This window comes from Myotis myotis, unplaced genomic scaffold, assembly GCF_014108235.1.
Source record: "Myotis myotis isolate mMyoMyo1 unplaced genomic scaffold, mMyoMyo1.p scaffold_m19_p_60, whole genome shotgun sequence".
Classification (NCBI taxonomy): domain Eukaryota; kingdom Metazoa; phylum Chordata; class Mammalia; order Chiroptera; family Vespertilionidae; genus Myotis; species Myotis myotis.
The window spans coordinates 154,939-169,180 of record NW_023416369.1 but is presented as its reverse complement, the minus strand read 5'-3'; the positions used below and the strand labels follow the sequence as shown (position 1 = coordinate 169,180).

Here is a 14,242-nt window from a genome sequence, read left to right as displayed (position 1 = left end):
GGCCGTTAATCAGTAATGGCCCCTCGGGGGCGCACTTTGGAACAGCAAATATTTGCTGCAGGCTCTCAGCTGCCCGCTGCCCGCTCCCCAACCTCTGCCTTCGCCCTGAACGAAGGACCTTCCCAGGCACCCGGGGGCACCCAGACTGGTAAGAGGCAGCAGATTAAAGGGAGACCTTCGCAGTCCAACCAGCGAGGCGTGGGCTCTAAGGTGAGGGGGGAGGCTGGGCAGCGCCGAGCCCTCACTCGTGGGCCGGAGAGGCAGCGGTGGGGTGAGAGGCTGCTGTGGACACAGGGGCTAGGGGATGAGGCTTTAAGTCCACAGTTTGTGTCAGCCGCACTCACTGTTCAAACCACACTCAGCATCCTGCTCTCTTCTCCCTGCCCCCCCCCCCCCCCCCCCCAGCGAACCCCCCACCTCAGGGCTGGGTGAGTGCTGCTCACCTGCTTCGGGGCTGGGAAGTGGTGAGTGAGCTGTTTCTTCCCACTCGGGTTCTCTAGGGTGATGCGTCCTCGGCGTGCTTGGGGGGCGCCCTGCGCACAGATTCTGACCTGTTCAGTAGGTGAGCGTGACCTTAGGGCAGGGGTCCTCAAACTTTTTAAACAGGGGGCCAGTTCACTGTCCCTCAGACCGTGGGAGGGCCGGACTATAGTTTAAAAAAAAACTATGAACAAAGTCCTATGCACACTGCACATATCTTATTTTGAAGTAAAAAAACAAAACGGGAACAAATACAATATTTGTATTTGCATGTGGCCCGCGGGCCGGAGTTTGAGGACCCCTGGTGTAGCTTATCAAGTATGCAATACTGCCCGGTGTAAAACCGTATACATCCTTAATTAAAAAATACTTTATTGCTAAAAAATGCTAACCGCCGGCTGAGCCTTCAGCGAGTCGAGCTCTTTTGGCTGTGGAGGGGGGCTGGCCCTAATGCTGAAAGCGCAGCAACATGAGGCAGGCCTCCTACCGAAGCATGGCCAGGTCCGTTTGGACGCTGCAGGAGGTGCTTACCCAGCATTTGCGACTGGGAGCTCCTGAACTCGGCCTTGATGTTTAGAATTGCAGAGTTGCCTAAACCCTGACATTTAGGAAACACGGCAGGTGTGTTCCACTGGGTGAGGTAGTGACTTCCGGCACATTCTGCTGGGCCGTTTAACATAAGAGCAGTGCACTGGGTCCTGGGCCAGTGTCACTTAGTGCCAGGCACAGACGAGGACACAGCACCTGCGTGAGGGAGAGGCGGCTGGGAAACTCCATCGTGTCACACGGGGCCTGTTCAGAGTGAGGGTCTCCACTGCTGGGACTCCTGTGAGGCCTGCAGCCTCCCCTGCCCGATGCCCACTGGGCTGACTGGCTGCCCTCCCAGCCCCTCCTGGGGCATCTCGGTGACCTGCCCAGCCAGCCTCTGGGTCACAGACCTGGACACCAGGAGCTGAGTGTGGAGACTGTCGGGCCCACAGCCCAGCCCTGGGGTGTTTACGCAGACGGGAAAAGTCGGGGTGCTCAGGAGCCAGGCTCTGCGCCCGGAGGCCAGGGAGCCTGGAGAGGTGCTCGGGCTGGCCGGCTCGTGGTGAGGAGCATGGGGTTTGGAGACCCACTGCCAGGGCCAGAGGACTGACTCCACGTGGGGCTGAGGGCGAGGACGCACTTCACAGTCTCTGTGAGGGTTAGAGGAGGTCAGCCCAGGCCTCACTCAGGACAAGCTGGCTCACGTCTGTCGGGGGCCTCCAGGTACAGTGGCGGAAGGGAGAGCTGGCAGGAGCTGGGAACTGGGCACCAGGGCTGTCAGAGGAGCGCGGGGGGCAGAATTCTCACCACCGAGTCAGGCAGACAGTACTTGCCCTTTCCTGGCCCTGATGGCTACTCCGACCCTCTGCATCCCCAGCCAAGCAGGCCCCAGACCCAGGGCGCCAAGACCCAGCTTGATGGGCTGCTGTTGGCCCAGCGATCAGGGGCAACGAGTGAAGCCGACCAATAAAGCTCTGTGTACCTCCTGACCCGCCCTGCTCTGACCCCGCCCAGGCAGGCCGTGGTCCAGACCACATCCTCTCCCATCCACTGCTTCATGAGAAGTGGGATGAGTGGGAAAGAGGGGAGGCCAGGAGCTGCGGCGGGCTAGGGCCCAGAGGGGGGTTGGTTCTGTAACAGAATCCCCTCCTCGGGTGGACCTCAGCCACCCTTCTTCCTCCGGGTCTCCCTGAGGGGACTCGGCTGCATGAGCCAGAGGTAAGCCCCTGCCCACCCCTCAGAGGGAGGAAGTGGGTCACTGGAGGATGGACCACAACACAGGGACGAGGGGCGGCATCAGGCATGATCACCAACCTGCTCCCTTCTCCCAGGAAGCCCCGCTGCTGAAGAGCAGCACTCGCTCGGCCTCCACGCTGACCGGATGGCGGCGGTACTGCGCCTCCTGCTCCCCTGCCTCCTGGCCCGGGTGTGGCTGGTGCCCGGCACGGCCCAGGCGAGGCCACAGACCCCTGCTGTCCAGAATGAGACTTCCCAGGAAGTGCAGGCCCCAGAGGAGGAGGAAGAGGAGCCCTGGCTGATGGCCAGTGGGCACCAGCTCTCTGAACAGACCTCCAACTTGGGGTTCAGCCTGCTACGCAAGATCTCCATGAGGCATGAAGGCAACGTGGTCTTCTCCCCGCTCGGCCTGTCCTTGGCCATGGCGGCCCTGATGCTGGGGGCCACGGGGCAGACCAGAGCCCAGCTGGAGGGCGTGCTCAGCCAGACGGGGCCCGGGGACCTGCCCGCCTTGTTTCGGCGGCTCAGACAGCACCTCTCCCGCAACCAGGAGCTGGGCCTCACCCAGGGGAGTCTGGCCTTCGTCCAGGAAGACTTTGACGTCAAAGGGCCCTTCCTCAATTTGTCCAAGAGGTATTTCGATACCGAGTGTGTGACTGTGAATTTCCACAATGCCTCGCAGGCCAGAAAGCTCATGAATCATTACATGAACCGGGAGACGCAGGGGAGAATCCCCACGCTCTTCGATGAGGTCAATCCCGACACCAAGGTCATCCTCGTGGACTACGTCTTGCTCAAAGGTATTTGGAGAATGTTCTGTGAGGCCGGGTCTCACAGGCAAACCGAAATAGGCGTGGGCCGTGTGATGTCCCGGCACAGGCCGGGCGTGCTCCCCCATGGCCCTGCCGGTGGCCCACGTGCTGCGGTCCCTAGTTCCCAAGCACCTCTACGCAGTTCTCCACGCCTCTAAGGTTCTGACGCTGACCCTTCCGGGCAAGTGATCTGTGAGATGTGGGTTACATCTTTGCTCCTTCACTCGCTCCTTTTGTGAACTGGGGCAAGTGACAATGTTTCCTGTCCTCAGACTCTTAATATAGAAAATGGGGACCCTCCCACCTACTGTGCAGATGAGAGTGAGGCTCAGAGAGGTGAGCCTGGGCAAGGTCACATGAGGCCAGACTCAGCGAGGGGGTCCTGACACTCACGCCAGACCCTGTCCGTCCTGCCCTCTAACGGGCAGGGGGCTGTGTGGCCGCCGCTGCAGCAGGAAGCTGACACTAGGGCCTCGCCAAGCCCAGGAGAATGTGCTTCCCGCCGCCAGGCACTGTGCCGGACAGTCTGTGTGTAGAGGGCCACGCTCTGCACGCTGCTGGCCTCTCTGGCTCGGGTGGCTGTGTCATCAAGGGTCCCCTTCTCGCAGGACCTGAGCAGCCATGCGTGGGGAGGTCCTCACTTCTGTCCCAGGGCCCCTGCCCGCACGTGGCTGCACAGACTAAGGGCCAGCAGAGGACAGGGCAGGACAGGTGCACTTCCTCACGCTGTGTGTCCCCAACGGGCCACAGGTGGATCCGGGTTCTGCCAGCCGGGAAAGAGGCTAGGACAGGCGGCCTCTGGGGAGTTCGTTTTGCTGCCTGAGCTGTGGTCAGAACACACCTCCCGGGCCCACCCTGCCCAGTTGGGGCAGAGAGGGCTGGGCAGCGCTGCCCTCTGTGACTTAAACAAGAATGCTACCCCGAAGGGGTGGTTTCCACACCGAGTTCTTTTCTTACTTGTCCAGGGAAGTGGTTGACCCCCTTTGACCCAGTCTTCACCAAGGCAGACACTTTCCACCTGAACAAGTACAAGACGGTTAAGGTGCCCATGATGTACAGTGCGGGCAACTTCGCCTCCACCTTTGACGAGAGACTCCGTTGCCACGTCCTCCAGCTGCCCTACCGAGGGAACGCCAGCATGCTGGTGGTGCTCATGGAGAAGATGAGCGACCACCTGGCCCTGGAGGACTACCTGAGCACAGACCTGGTGGACACGTGGCTGAGGAACATGAGGACCAGGTACGCCAGGCCCCTGCCCTAGACCAGCTCGGTCTCTGCGAGCACTCGCCACAATTCCGGGGCTCAGTGTCCGTCTCCCCCGTGGCCGATGGGCTCCCTGCTTCCCTCTGTCCTGGCATCTCTCACGGCGCCTGGCTCATTTATCCGCTCGGCCAGGCACTGCCACACATGCACAATGGAGCCCTCGTGGAGCTCACATCCCAGTGCAGGGAGATGAGGGAGTCGCAGTGCAGGGAGCGAGGGGGCACCAGGGTGCAGGCGCCCCCAGGAAGGCCTGGAGAAGGTGGTGGCGGAAGTGAAGCAGGACCCTGTGGGTGTCTTGGGGGAGGGAAGTGCTACAGGCAGAGACAGTCTGGGATGGGAGAGTGCCTGGTGGGTTTGAGGAACAGCAAGGCAGCAGGGAGGAGAGGAGGTCTGATAACCAGGGCCCAGGCCCCCAGGGCCATATATCACAGGCCCCAGAAAAGACGGGCTTTTCCTCAGGGACATGGGAAGCCCCAGGGGATCTGAGCAGAGGAGCACCAGGGTCTGACTCGTGTTTGAAAGAGCCACACAGCCATGTGGAGTAAAGACACTGGGGGGAGAGGGAAGGAGACCCGTCAGGAGGTCGCTGAAACCACCCCATCAGGATGCTGCCCTGGGCTGTGGGGCGAGTGCAGCAACGCTCTGAGTGACCTAGGAAACTGGTACTGCTGTTTGGGGCTACACCTCATAAATTAAGAAATTGAGACTTCTTTAAAAAGATGAATCTAGTGTCAATTATTTGTTTTCATGCTTCTTATTTTTGAGCCACAGAACTCATCTTTTTAAACACAAATTTCAGAGAAATCCAGTGCATACAAAACAGAATATCAGCATGTCTGCCTCGGGGGGTTGGGGGGGACCCCCTTCACTCCCTCCTGCTGTCCATCCCGACTCCTAAGACTCTGGAACACCTCCGGCTGCAGACTGTGGCTGCAGCGCCAGCCTGGGGCCTGCAGGATTGCTGCAAGCAAAGAACTGCTGCAAGGAGTTCCTTGCTTTGGGCTGTTTTTAAGACATAGGGAAAGGGATGCAAAATGCAGTGTCCTTTGCTAATGAGACCGTGAGTCACTGGCTGGGAGATAAACCCGTTGGGTGAAGCTGAAGTTACATATCTAATGAGCCAGAGCAGTTTCCCCCGAGCCAGAGCATCACAAAAGAATGGCACGAGCTCTGTCCAGTGAGCGCCCCATTAATGGGAATGATCCTGGAGAGAGTGACCTTTGTAGCCTGCAGCCTATGGCTCTGTCTCCGTTTCCCTGTTACATCTGCTTGTACCACAGACACATGGAAGTTTTCTTCCCGAAGTTCAAGTTGGATCAGAAGTATGAGATGCATGAGCTGCTTAAGCAGATGAGAGTCACGAGAATCTTCTCACCCTGGGCCAACCTGGGCGAGCTGTCGGCCATGGCGAGAAACCTGAAAGTGTCTCAGGTAAGCCAGTCTCTCGTGCGGACCCCAACCCCGAGGATGAAGTCGGACCAAAACCAACACGTTTTTGCAGATGATTTTAATGTTGATAAAATTCCAAGTTGTAGTAGAAGCTTAGATTTAAATTCCGAGGGCTTGAAATAGCACCCGAGTTGGATGTTTTAAGAATTTTGAGCTACTTTATTAAAACATTAATTTCTCTTATGGAGAGCTCTCCCCCTCCTCTCACAAGCACTCAAGAAGTGTACCCCTGACAAGGAACTCATTCATGGGTTCATTTAAAATGTCATGAAGTCACACCACTCTCAAGGTGAAAGAAACCCCCAGAAGCTACCTGCCCAACTTCCCACCCTTGTTGGAACCCCCTCTGTAATATCCCTACACATTATCCTCCAGTTTTCCTGCCCTCTTTCCTTCCTTCTTCCCTCCCTTTCTTCTCCTCCCTCCCTCTCTTCTTTGTAATGCTTCCAGTGACAGGGAAGCAACACTTTGAAAAGCAACTCAATCCACAAATGGTCAAAATTGTAATTGTTTTGTTTTCATATATATGGCTTTGGGGTGTTTTTTCCCTATACCCCCACTAACTCATACTCTTGGGCCCTTGTTCTGCCTCTAAAGATTAGTCACCTCCCACAAGGAATCCCATCAGCTCATCTGCTGTCTCAGTGGGAACCTGCTGGTTTCAAGGGGAGCCAGGCCTGTTACCTGTGGTCGGAGCAGCCCAGGACATTGCAGGGAGCTGCCTACCACTCCTGGCCGCTCACTGACGCCAACAGTAACCCCCTCATTATTACGACTGAGAAAATGTTCTGACATTTCCAAGCGGCAGCTATATCTTCCCCTGCTCCTCCTTAGCTGAGGGGTTTGACTACTATTTTCCCATTTTCTCCTTCCAAGGGAGATTTAAAATGGCAGCCCCCTGAGCAGGATTCAGCAGGGTGAGCAGGCCTACAGCCAGGCCTTCGTCTCGGGAGATGAGAGGAATAAACAGGACAGCCCCGCAGACCAGCACCTGTAAGGCTTTCTGCTGCAGACACGGCATGGTGACACCGTGTGCTCTTTATAGTTTAAGTGGCAAACCACTAACTGTCCTCCCTCTGTTTGCTCCTGGAGGAGAACTTCCACTCCAGGACATTAGGGAACCCCCAGGAGCTACTACACTGATGCTTCCTCTATCTCTTATAATAATTAGGTTCGTCCATCACCCGCTTAACATGAGGTGCCTGGACAAAAGGGCCTCCCAGCCAGGACAGGTGGCCTGAGTACAGGCAACCAGAGTCCAGGAAGTCCTCAGGGACCCCAGCACTTGCCCAGGACTCAGAGCCGCACCAGGTGCTGGGAAGCTGCCACAGACTAGCCACACCCCTCACCCGGCTGGCCCGCCAGAGGGAAGGCCAGAGTGTTCGGGGCTCCAGGCAGCGTGAGCACCTTCCCGAGGAGCACCAGCTGTGCCCAAGGATCAGCAGCACAGAGGCCGCGCTGATCTGACACATGCGTGCAGGGGTCGGCCAGTGTTTCCCATGTGGGGTCCTGGTGTCTCCTGGTATTTGAGCTTCTAAGGCAAGTCCCTGGGCAACCTCAGATGCCTCCCCTCAGCACAGAGGAGCCCCATCCCACTCATTCCCAGGAGCATGGCCCTGTAGGTAGGACCACAGCAAAAGCTGTCGAGGGGCTCAGTTCCCTCCTGACTGCCACCCACACGGTCTTCCACATGACTTCCTTTTCCAGGTTCTACAAAGAGCAGTGATTGAGGTGGATGAAAAAGGAACCGAGGCAGTGGCAGGAACCCTGTCGGAAATTGTAGCTTATTCCATGCCTCCCATCATCAAAGTGAACCGGCCGTTTCATTTCCTGATCTATGAAGAAACCTGGAGGGTGCCCCTATTTCTGGGCAGGGTGGTAAACCCCGCCCTCCTGTGATTGACGACAAGCACGAGGACGCGGTGCCCAGCGGATGCCGGCCTGCCTGAGGTACGGGCACCCGCGCAGGCACTGGTGCTGGGTGGCAGGAAGGATGGCTCCTGTCTGCTGCTGTTTGAGCCACTCTTAGAGAAATCCGAGTGTTCAAGTCAAACTTATTTTCAGGTGAGGTTTGCACAACCCGTTCGGTATGTGCAGCTGCGACTAAGAGCCTTTGCTGCTGACCAAAGCGAGCTTGGTGGAATGCCTTTGCCCTCCTGTTACTCACATACCTGGACACTCTCCAGATGAGCCTTTGGGAGGAAGACACAGACACATTCTCCATGAGTCACGTGCTTCACTCTCTACTTCCCTCTGGTGCAAAATAAGCATTTTCTTGTCATCTGCTGTAGAACCATTTCTTGCTGACTAAAATTAGAAAAACAGCCCAGCCCTGTGGCTCAATGGTTGAATATCAACCTATGAACCAGGAGGTCATGGTTTGATTCCCGGTCAGGGCACATGCCCGGGTTGCGGGCTCATCCCCAGTAAGGGTATGCAGGAGGCAGCCAGTCAGTGATTCTCTCTCATTGTTGATGTTTCTATCCCTCTCCCTTCCTCTCTGAAATCAATACAAATATATTAACCTGTCCTGACCCCAGCGTCTGATCAGTGCGGCCATTTCCTCCAGGCAGGTGAGAGATGCAGCACATCACTTGGCAGAGGCATTCGCTGAGCCGCAGACCACCCCGTTCAATACCTTCATTTTACAAAGGACGGGGATGGGGAACCAGACACAGGTCACATTATGACTTTCAAGGGCCCCAGGCACTCTTGGGTCTTTCTGACATAAAAAAATAGATATGCATATTAAAAATTTGATTTTATGACGGCATTGGTATAATAATGAATACATTATGCACTGTTTGTCTTTATACCAATGCAGGTAAAGTATGTAACTTGCTGATTGCAAAAAGTAAAACATTCATGAGCCCCAAAAGGTATCCTGGGCCTTAGGCACTGTGCTTACTGCACCTAATGGATGTGTCGCAGGACGTGGCAGAGAAAAGCAAATGCTTGCCACGGTTACCCAGTGGCCCCACGCCTATTTCTCTTTTCCTTCTTTCCACCTAAACCGCCCGGTGAGGTCCAGCGGGACAGGCCGCGTGGGCTCGCTGCTCAGTCAGCCGCTGCGCTTAAACGAAGAGAAGCCTGGCCCGCGCCGAGGCTAACAGGAAAACAGCAAATCCCCGACGCTCTTAAGCGGTCACTTTCTGTTACAGAGACAAGAAAGTATTTTAGGAGTAAATTCTGAGACTCGTGACGAGGGCTAACTCATCTTGGAGTGTCAACTGTGTTAATTAAATGCCTAATTGGATTTCTATCTGTTTGCTATCGATTTTATACCTAAAATTAATTTTTTGATTAGTCATCTTAACTATTAATTTAAATCAGAGTATTGTGTGTCATATTAATGTGAACACGTAGTAATATTAGGCTACAGTTTGAAGATTGACTTTTCATCATTCTAAAATCTGGACATGGATTCACTGTGTACTCCTTCCAAGGGCACCACGTGACAGTTGGTAAGGGCAGGGCAATTCCAGGGCCTAGAAAGAGAGACACAAAATAGAGGACCAACTCCACCTGGCCTTCCTCAGTGACCTGTTAGTATTCAGTTAACCAGGTTTATTTGTGGGAAGATACTAGAAAGAGACATAAAAGAGGGGTCAATCAAATTACCTGCTTTTAGAGATGAAGCTTGGGGGGGAGCCTATGAAAACATAATATTCTCTAACAGAAATAATGGCCAAAGCCAGTCATGGACAGGCTCGCTGCTACTGAAGGGCTCCTGTAACGCGCAGAGCAGACGCCCTCGCCTCCCCACGAGCACTGCAAACGAAGCGGCGTCACGACTGTCACTGCACGTGGCTCTCTGAGGCAGACCAGTGAGAAGTGCAGCCAATGACACAAAAAATTCAAGTTTTCAACTGAGGGGAGAACCTGAACATTACAACAATGTTAAGTGTCAGGTTTCTAACACTGCTCCTACAGACGCCAACATACCCACAGTCTCTCTCTCACACAGGCTACAATAATGAGAACAGAGTACTGAATTAATCTCATTCGTTTATCTTCGCTGTGAACTCCTCCTCAAGCTGAATTGCCTATTCATTTCAGTTCAAATATTTCATGTTTGCCTACTAACCACAAGGCAGAATTGAGCTGTCCCTTCCAGAGGAAGGGGTCTGAGCTCAGGAAGTCAAATAATGGAAATGATTTTCAGATGCGTATGAGGTTGTGGAAGAATATGTATATGCCCCTTATTCTACCGCTATGAAGTAAAATCCATTTAAGCCCTGTCTCCATTTCTGTCAGTAAAATTGAGCTCTCCAGGTCTGTTTTTGTTTGCAGTGCTGACCTGTGAAATTCCAGAACAGCGATTCTCAACCTGTGGGTCGTGACCCCTTTGGCGGTCGAACGACCCTTTCACAGGGGTCGCCTAAGACCATCCTGCATATCAGATATTTACATGACGATTCATAACAGTAACAACAGGACAGTGATGAAGTAGCCACGAAAATAATGTTATGGTTGGGTCACCACATGAGGAACTGTATTTAAAGGGCCAGAAGGTTGAGAACCACTGTGCTAGAACCTGTCCTTAAAATGCAAGTTTCGATAATTAACAAACAGCTGACGGTGATGTCCCTCCTTCTCTGCAGTTAGGTGGAGGAGATCTTTCTTTCCCACAGCTAGTTTGAAGGAACTGTCTGATAAGTTGCTACGCCAAGGACTTTTACAAGAGTATCAGTCTCGTTTCGGTGTGAATCTATGTGTGGATGGTCGTAACTGTCAGCAATTTGTGTTTTACTCTGATTTTATATATCTGGTTTTAGAAATATATATAATTTTAAAAAATATGTCAACACTTTTAGAAATGATCATGTTCTAAAAAAGGAAAGGAAACTTCTGACATAATTTTGATTGACTGTGTGACTTGATTGCTCAGTGCCTTGCAGTGAGACTGCACTGACCTCTATACACCCCTGGATTGTAGGAGCTGTAGTGACTTTTCTCTATAGAGTCGCTCTCTTCTTCTCTCACACGCGTAAAGGAAATAAAGGTTCCTAACTCTGCTAAATGTATTAGTGAACAAACAAACTGGAATTCTCCATTTTATTTAAAGTGACAGAGTCCATGCTGATTATGAATCACAGTGCTGGGGAACTGCTGTCACTCTGATGTCCCACTCACGCACCACAAACTCTCCCAGATCACAGTGTGTTAAAGTGCATGTCAGTGATGCTGGTCGGAGACATCATTAAAATAGTTCAATGAAATCCATAAGGGAAGTACTAAATTAGCCACATGGTCAAGCTTCTCGAACCTACTCAATTTTTAAATACTGACAAATGGGTTGAACAATTCCATTAACCTATCCTTAAATGAAAGACATTAAGGATCATAAAAATAGCCAACAAGAGCCAATTGTAAGGAAAGATGGAGAGAAACTGAGTGAAAGTTTCACACGAGTAGCTGTTCCTGAGTCACTTACAGTTGAGGTCAGCGTGCTTCTGTTACTCATCACTTAAAAGTGAACTGTCTTACTCTTTCATTAGAGAATAAAAATTGCAAAAAAGTATTTAAAACTTTTTTCACAAACACAGGCATCTCATTAACCTATGCTTTATTTTAAGTAAATTCACTATTCATTATTTCACATTATAAAAAGTAACCACACACGCATATGCATTCACAAATTAGATCATCTTTATCATACATCAATATATTTTAAAAAACAAAGATTTTCTAATATCAGTATAGTTATATGCTGATTGCATTTTGTAATAGAGAAGCTGACAATAGCTTCATACAGTATATCTCAAGATCTGACATTTTAAAGTTAATAATCATACATGTTCTACAGGCAAACTGTGATGGAAATATTAGCATTAGTATAAATAAAGGCTGTTGACATAGCATAAGCATGATAGCTCAGAGTAACAGCTGATTCAAACTAGATTCATCATTTTTAATTAAGGACAAATACAATCTAAAATGTAAACAAAGTATAAAATAAAATTTTCTAGGAAATAAAGGAAATCATGAATCTATTATTTTTAAGGTAATTGTGGCTAAAAGTTATGAGAAATCTTTGTGGAATTTCCATTGCCAAATTTAAGTTTCAGAATATCCGGGTACACCACATGGTCACCACAATCAGACTGATAACATAGTGGACTGCTGTTTGTACCCTTTTCAGTGTGGTTGTTGGGCTTGGAGATTCGTGAGAAACAATGTCTTCCTAATTGACTCCCAGGCCCCTCCAAAATGATTCTCTAGCAGGGCATTTGCAGTGGATGTGGGCTTTCATACAGGTTTAAATGCTAAAGCTCTAGAACAAGTAAACAGATGGTTTCCTGCACAAATAGATTCAGCCGTGTCTCTTCTGCAGCAGTTGTTAAAGCACATACTAAAGTTGTTTTTCATTACACTTCACTGTAACATTGGAATTCTGCAACCACATTATTATTTAAGAAATATATATATTATGCCTCCTACGGAATCTAATTTCAAATATGGGGCTTTTAGCAACATCAGCTGCCCTAATGTATCTCTTTCCATTAATTTAAAAAAAAAAAATAGGAGCCCCAGCCATTGCTTTAGCTTTTGTCCATCAATCACATTATCTCCAGGTGTCTTTGTTTTGCCTCCTTCATCAAGCAGATGATTTAAGGATTGGATTTTCTGGATTTTCTTTGTCAAAAAGGATGAGAAAAAGAGAGGGGGGAGGAAAAGAAAGAGGACGGGGAGAGAAGATAGAAGGAGGGAAAGGTGAGGGAGGAAGAAAGGAAAGGGAAAGAGAGAAGAAAGGAGAAAACAAAACATGAAAAATTGTATCCATATAATGCTTTAAAAGTAAATAAATATAGATAGAATCTACTATGAGAATTCTGAGTTAGTGAAAAATAAATTGCATATTAGCTATTACTTGGAATTACCTTTAATTACCAAATCCTGTATGCCCCTAAAATAGCATTCAATTCAGTTCATACAACTTTCCTTACATTTTTTTTCATATAACCATAACAGAAATTCAGCTTAAATACTAGTATATCAATTATCTGGCTTTAAAAGATTTAAGATACAATGCATTCCCATACATCCTTTAAGACATCTATATTCCTAACTACCAGACTGTGTCATCTGTGTGATACTAAAAAGTTGGAGAAGGTATTGTATAAAATTTTGTTGAGCAGGAAAAACAGATATTAATATATTGTGAAATTATTTCCTAGGCTTATTTTAAGTATAAAGGATATGTTCCATTGGGACATAACATGGTGCGGAACTATAGGTAATACTTCACAGAAGCATAAGGAAACATAACCACATGGACCCTGGTCCGGTTATGGGCAGTGTGCATTCGTGAGAAAGTCCAAATGAGCAGCGCATTAGCTGGAGGTACGGTTATGGACTCGTAGATCCAGTCACACGTTAAAAAAGCAGCTGTGATACCAATATTCCTCCTCCCTCAGAACATTCAGAGCAGGAGAAACAAACGATGTGATTTGTTAGCAGAGTGTTTGTTTCTAGATTCATTTTTTTAAACAATTACATATATAATTGATTATATAATTAATGTAATTATACTTTATATATTGAGCAGGAGAAAATTCAGTCTATGAATAGGAAAAACATGCTCAACAATGAAAGAACAGATAAAAAAAAAAGTAATCTGAAATAAAGGAGAGTTGATATAAAGTTTCAGTGGTCTTTACTTTTTTAAAAATGCCTGTGGCATTTAGAAAAATAAGTTGAGAAGAGAATGAATTATATGCTGATGTAATTGTGTTCTTCACTAGAAGAATTCTGGGCGATCTTTGAGAGGAAGAAGGTCAAGAGTGATCGAGCGGACGGATCACAGGAGGCCAGAAAAGGAAGGCACCGTGGCAGGTAAACCAGAGGCAACCCTGTCATTTTACCGACGAGACATGAGGCCCAGAGCACTGAGCGGAACGTCCACAGCTGCTTAGCGGCCCTGGAGCGGGCACAGGCTCCAGCTCCGTGCTCTCTGCAGACATGACCCTCTTCTGGCTCAGTCCTCATGACTTTTAAATGGATCAACCACAGTATAATCATTAGAGCAACTGTTCCAAAGAGCATTCTCTGTAAATAAAACTATCCTCTATATTAACGTTACTAATTTGTAATCTCAATATCATTTTTTTCTGTTTCCTATTACTTTTTTCTATGATACATGATCCTACTCTTTCCTTGAGCTCCTTTCCATAAATTTGAATGAATCTTACATACACCTATATTTATATATACCGGTGGGCAATTAGAAATTTAGAGTAAGTGACAATATAGTTCAGTTCCTAAAAGCATGGAGTTCCCAATAAAAGATGGATGTCAGAAACTTTATTAGAATATTCATGAATTCAGTGACATATGTCTAAAAGGACATCTGGATGCTATTTAAATTCTGATTTAATCAGAAGATTCGGGTGTCCTGTAGGAAAGAGTAAACCTGTGAGTAGAGTTGGGGCAGCCTGGACGAATCACATCCACGTGACATGACCTGTCTG

General features: G+C 49.6%; 2 protein-coding genes across 9 annotated transcripts in view; one reads left to right on the top strand and one right to left on the bottom strand.

Moving 5' to 3' along the window:
- On the top strand, window positions 1–14,002 carry SERPINA10 (serpin family A member 10). 4 transcript variants are annotated; one of them, XM_036315772.1, is made up of 6 exons: window positions 1–148; window positions 2,340–3,044; window positions 4,022–4,295; window positions 5,600–5,750; window positions 7,476–7,718; window positions 13,520–13,631. In XM_036315772.1, the coding sequence occupies exons 1-5, from the start codon at window positions 16–18 to the stop codon at window positions 7,665–7,667; spliced, it is 1,455 nt and encodes a 484-aa protein (XP_036171665.1). In that variant the 5' UTR covers window positions 1–15; the 3' UTR covers window positions 7,668–7,718; window positions 13,520–13,631. The 4 variants fall into 4 exon arrangements, with proteins under 4 accessions (XP_036171665.1, XP_036171663.1, XP_036171666.1 ...); XM_036315770.1 differs by having other exon boundaries at window positions 13,517–13,628; XM_036315774.1 differs by having other exon boundaries at window positions 79–210; window positions 13,517–13,628.
- PPP4R4 (protein phosphatase 4 regulatory subunit 4) overlaps window positions 10,226–14,242 on the bottom strand; it is an 87,733-nt gene continuing 83,716 nt past the window's right edge. For all 5 annotated transcript variants that reach the window (XM_036315765.1, XM_036315767.1, XM_036315766.1 and 2 more), the window contains one exon: window positions 10,226–12,407. In XM_036315765.1, the coding sequence (XP_036171658.1) occupies window positions 12,383–12,407 (25 nt within the window). In that variant the 3' untranslated portion in view covers window positions 10,226–12,382. The remainder of the gene's footprint in view (window positions 12,408–14,242) is intronic.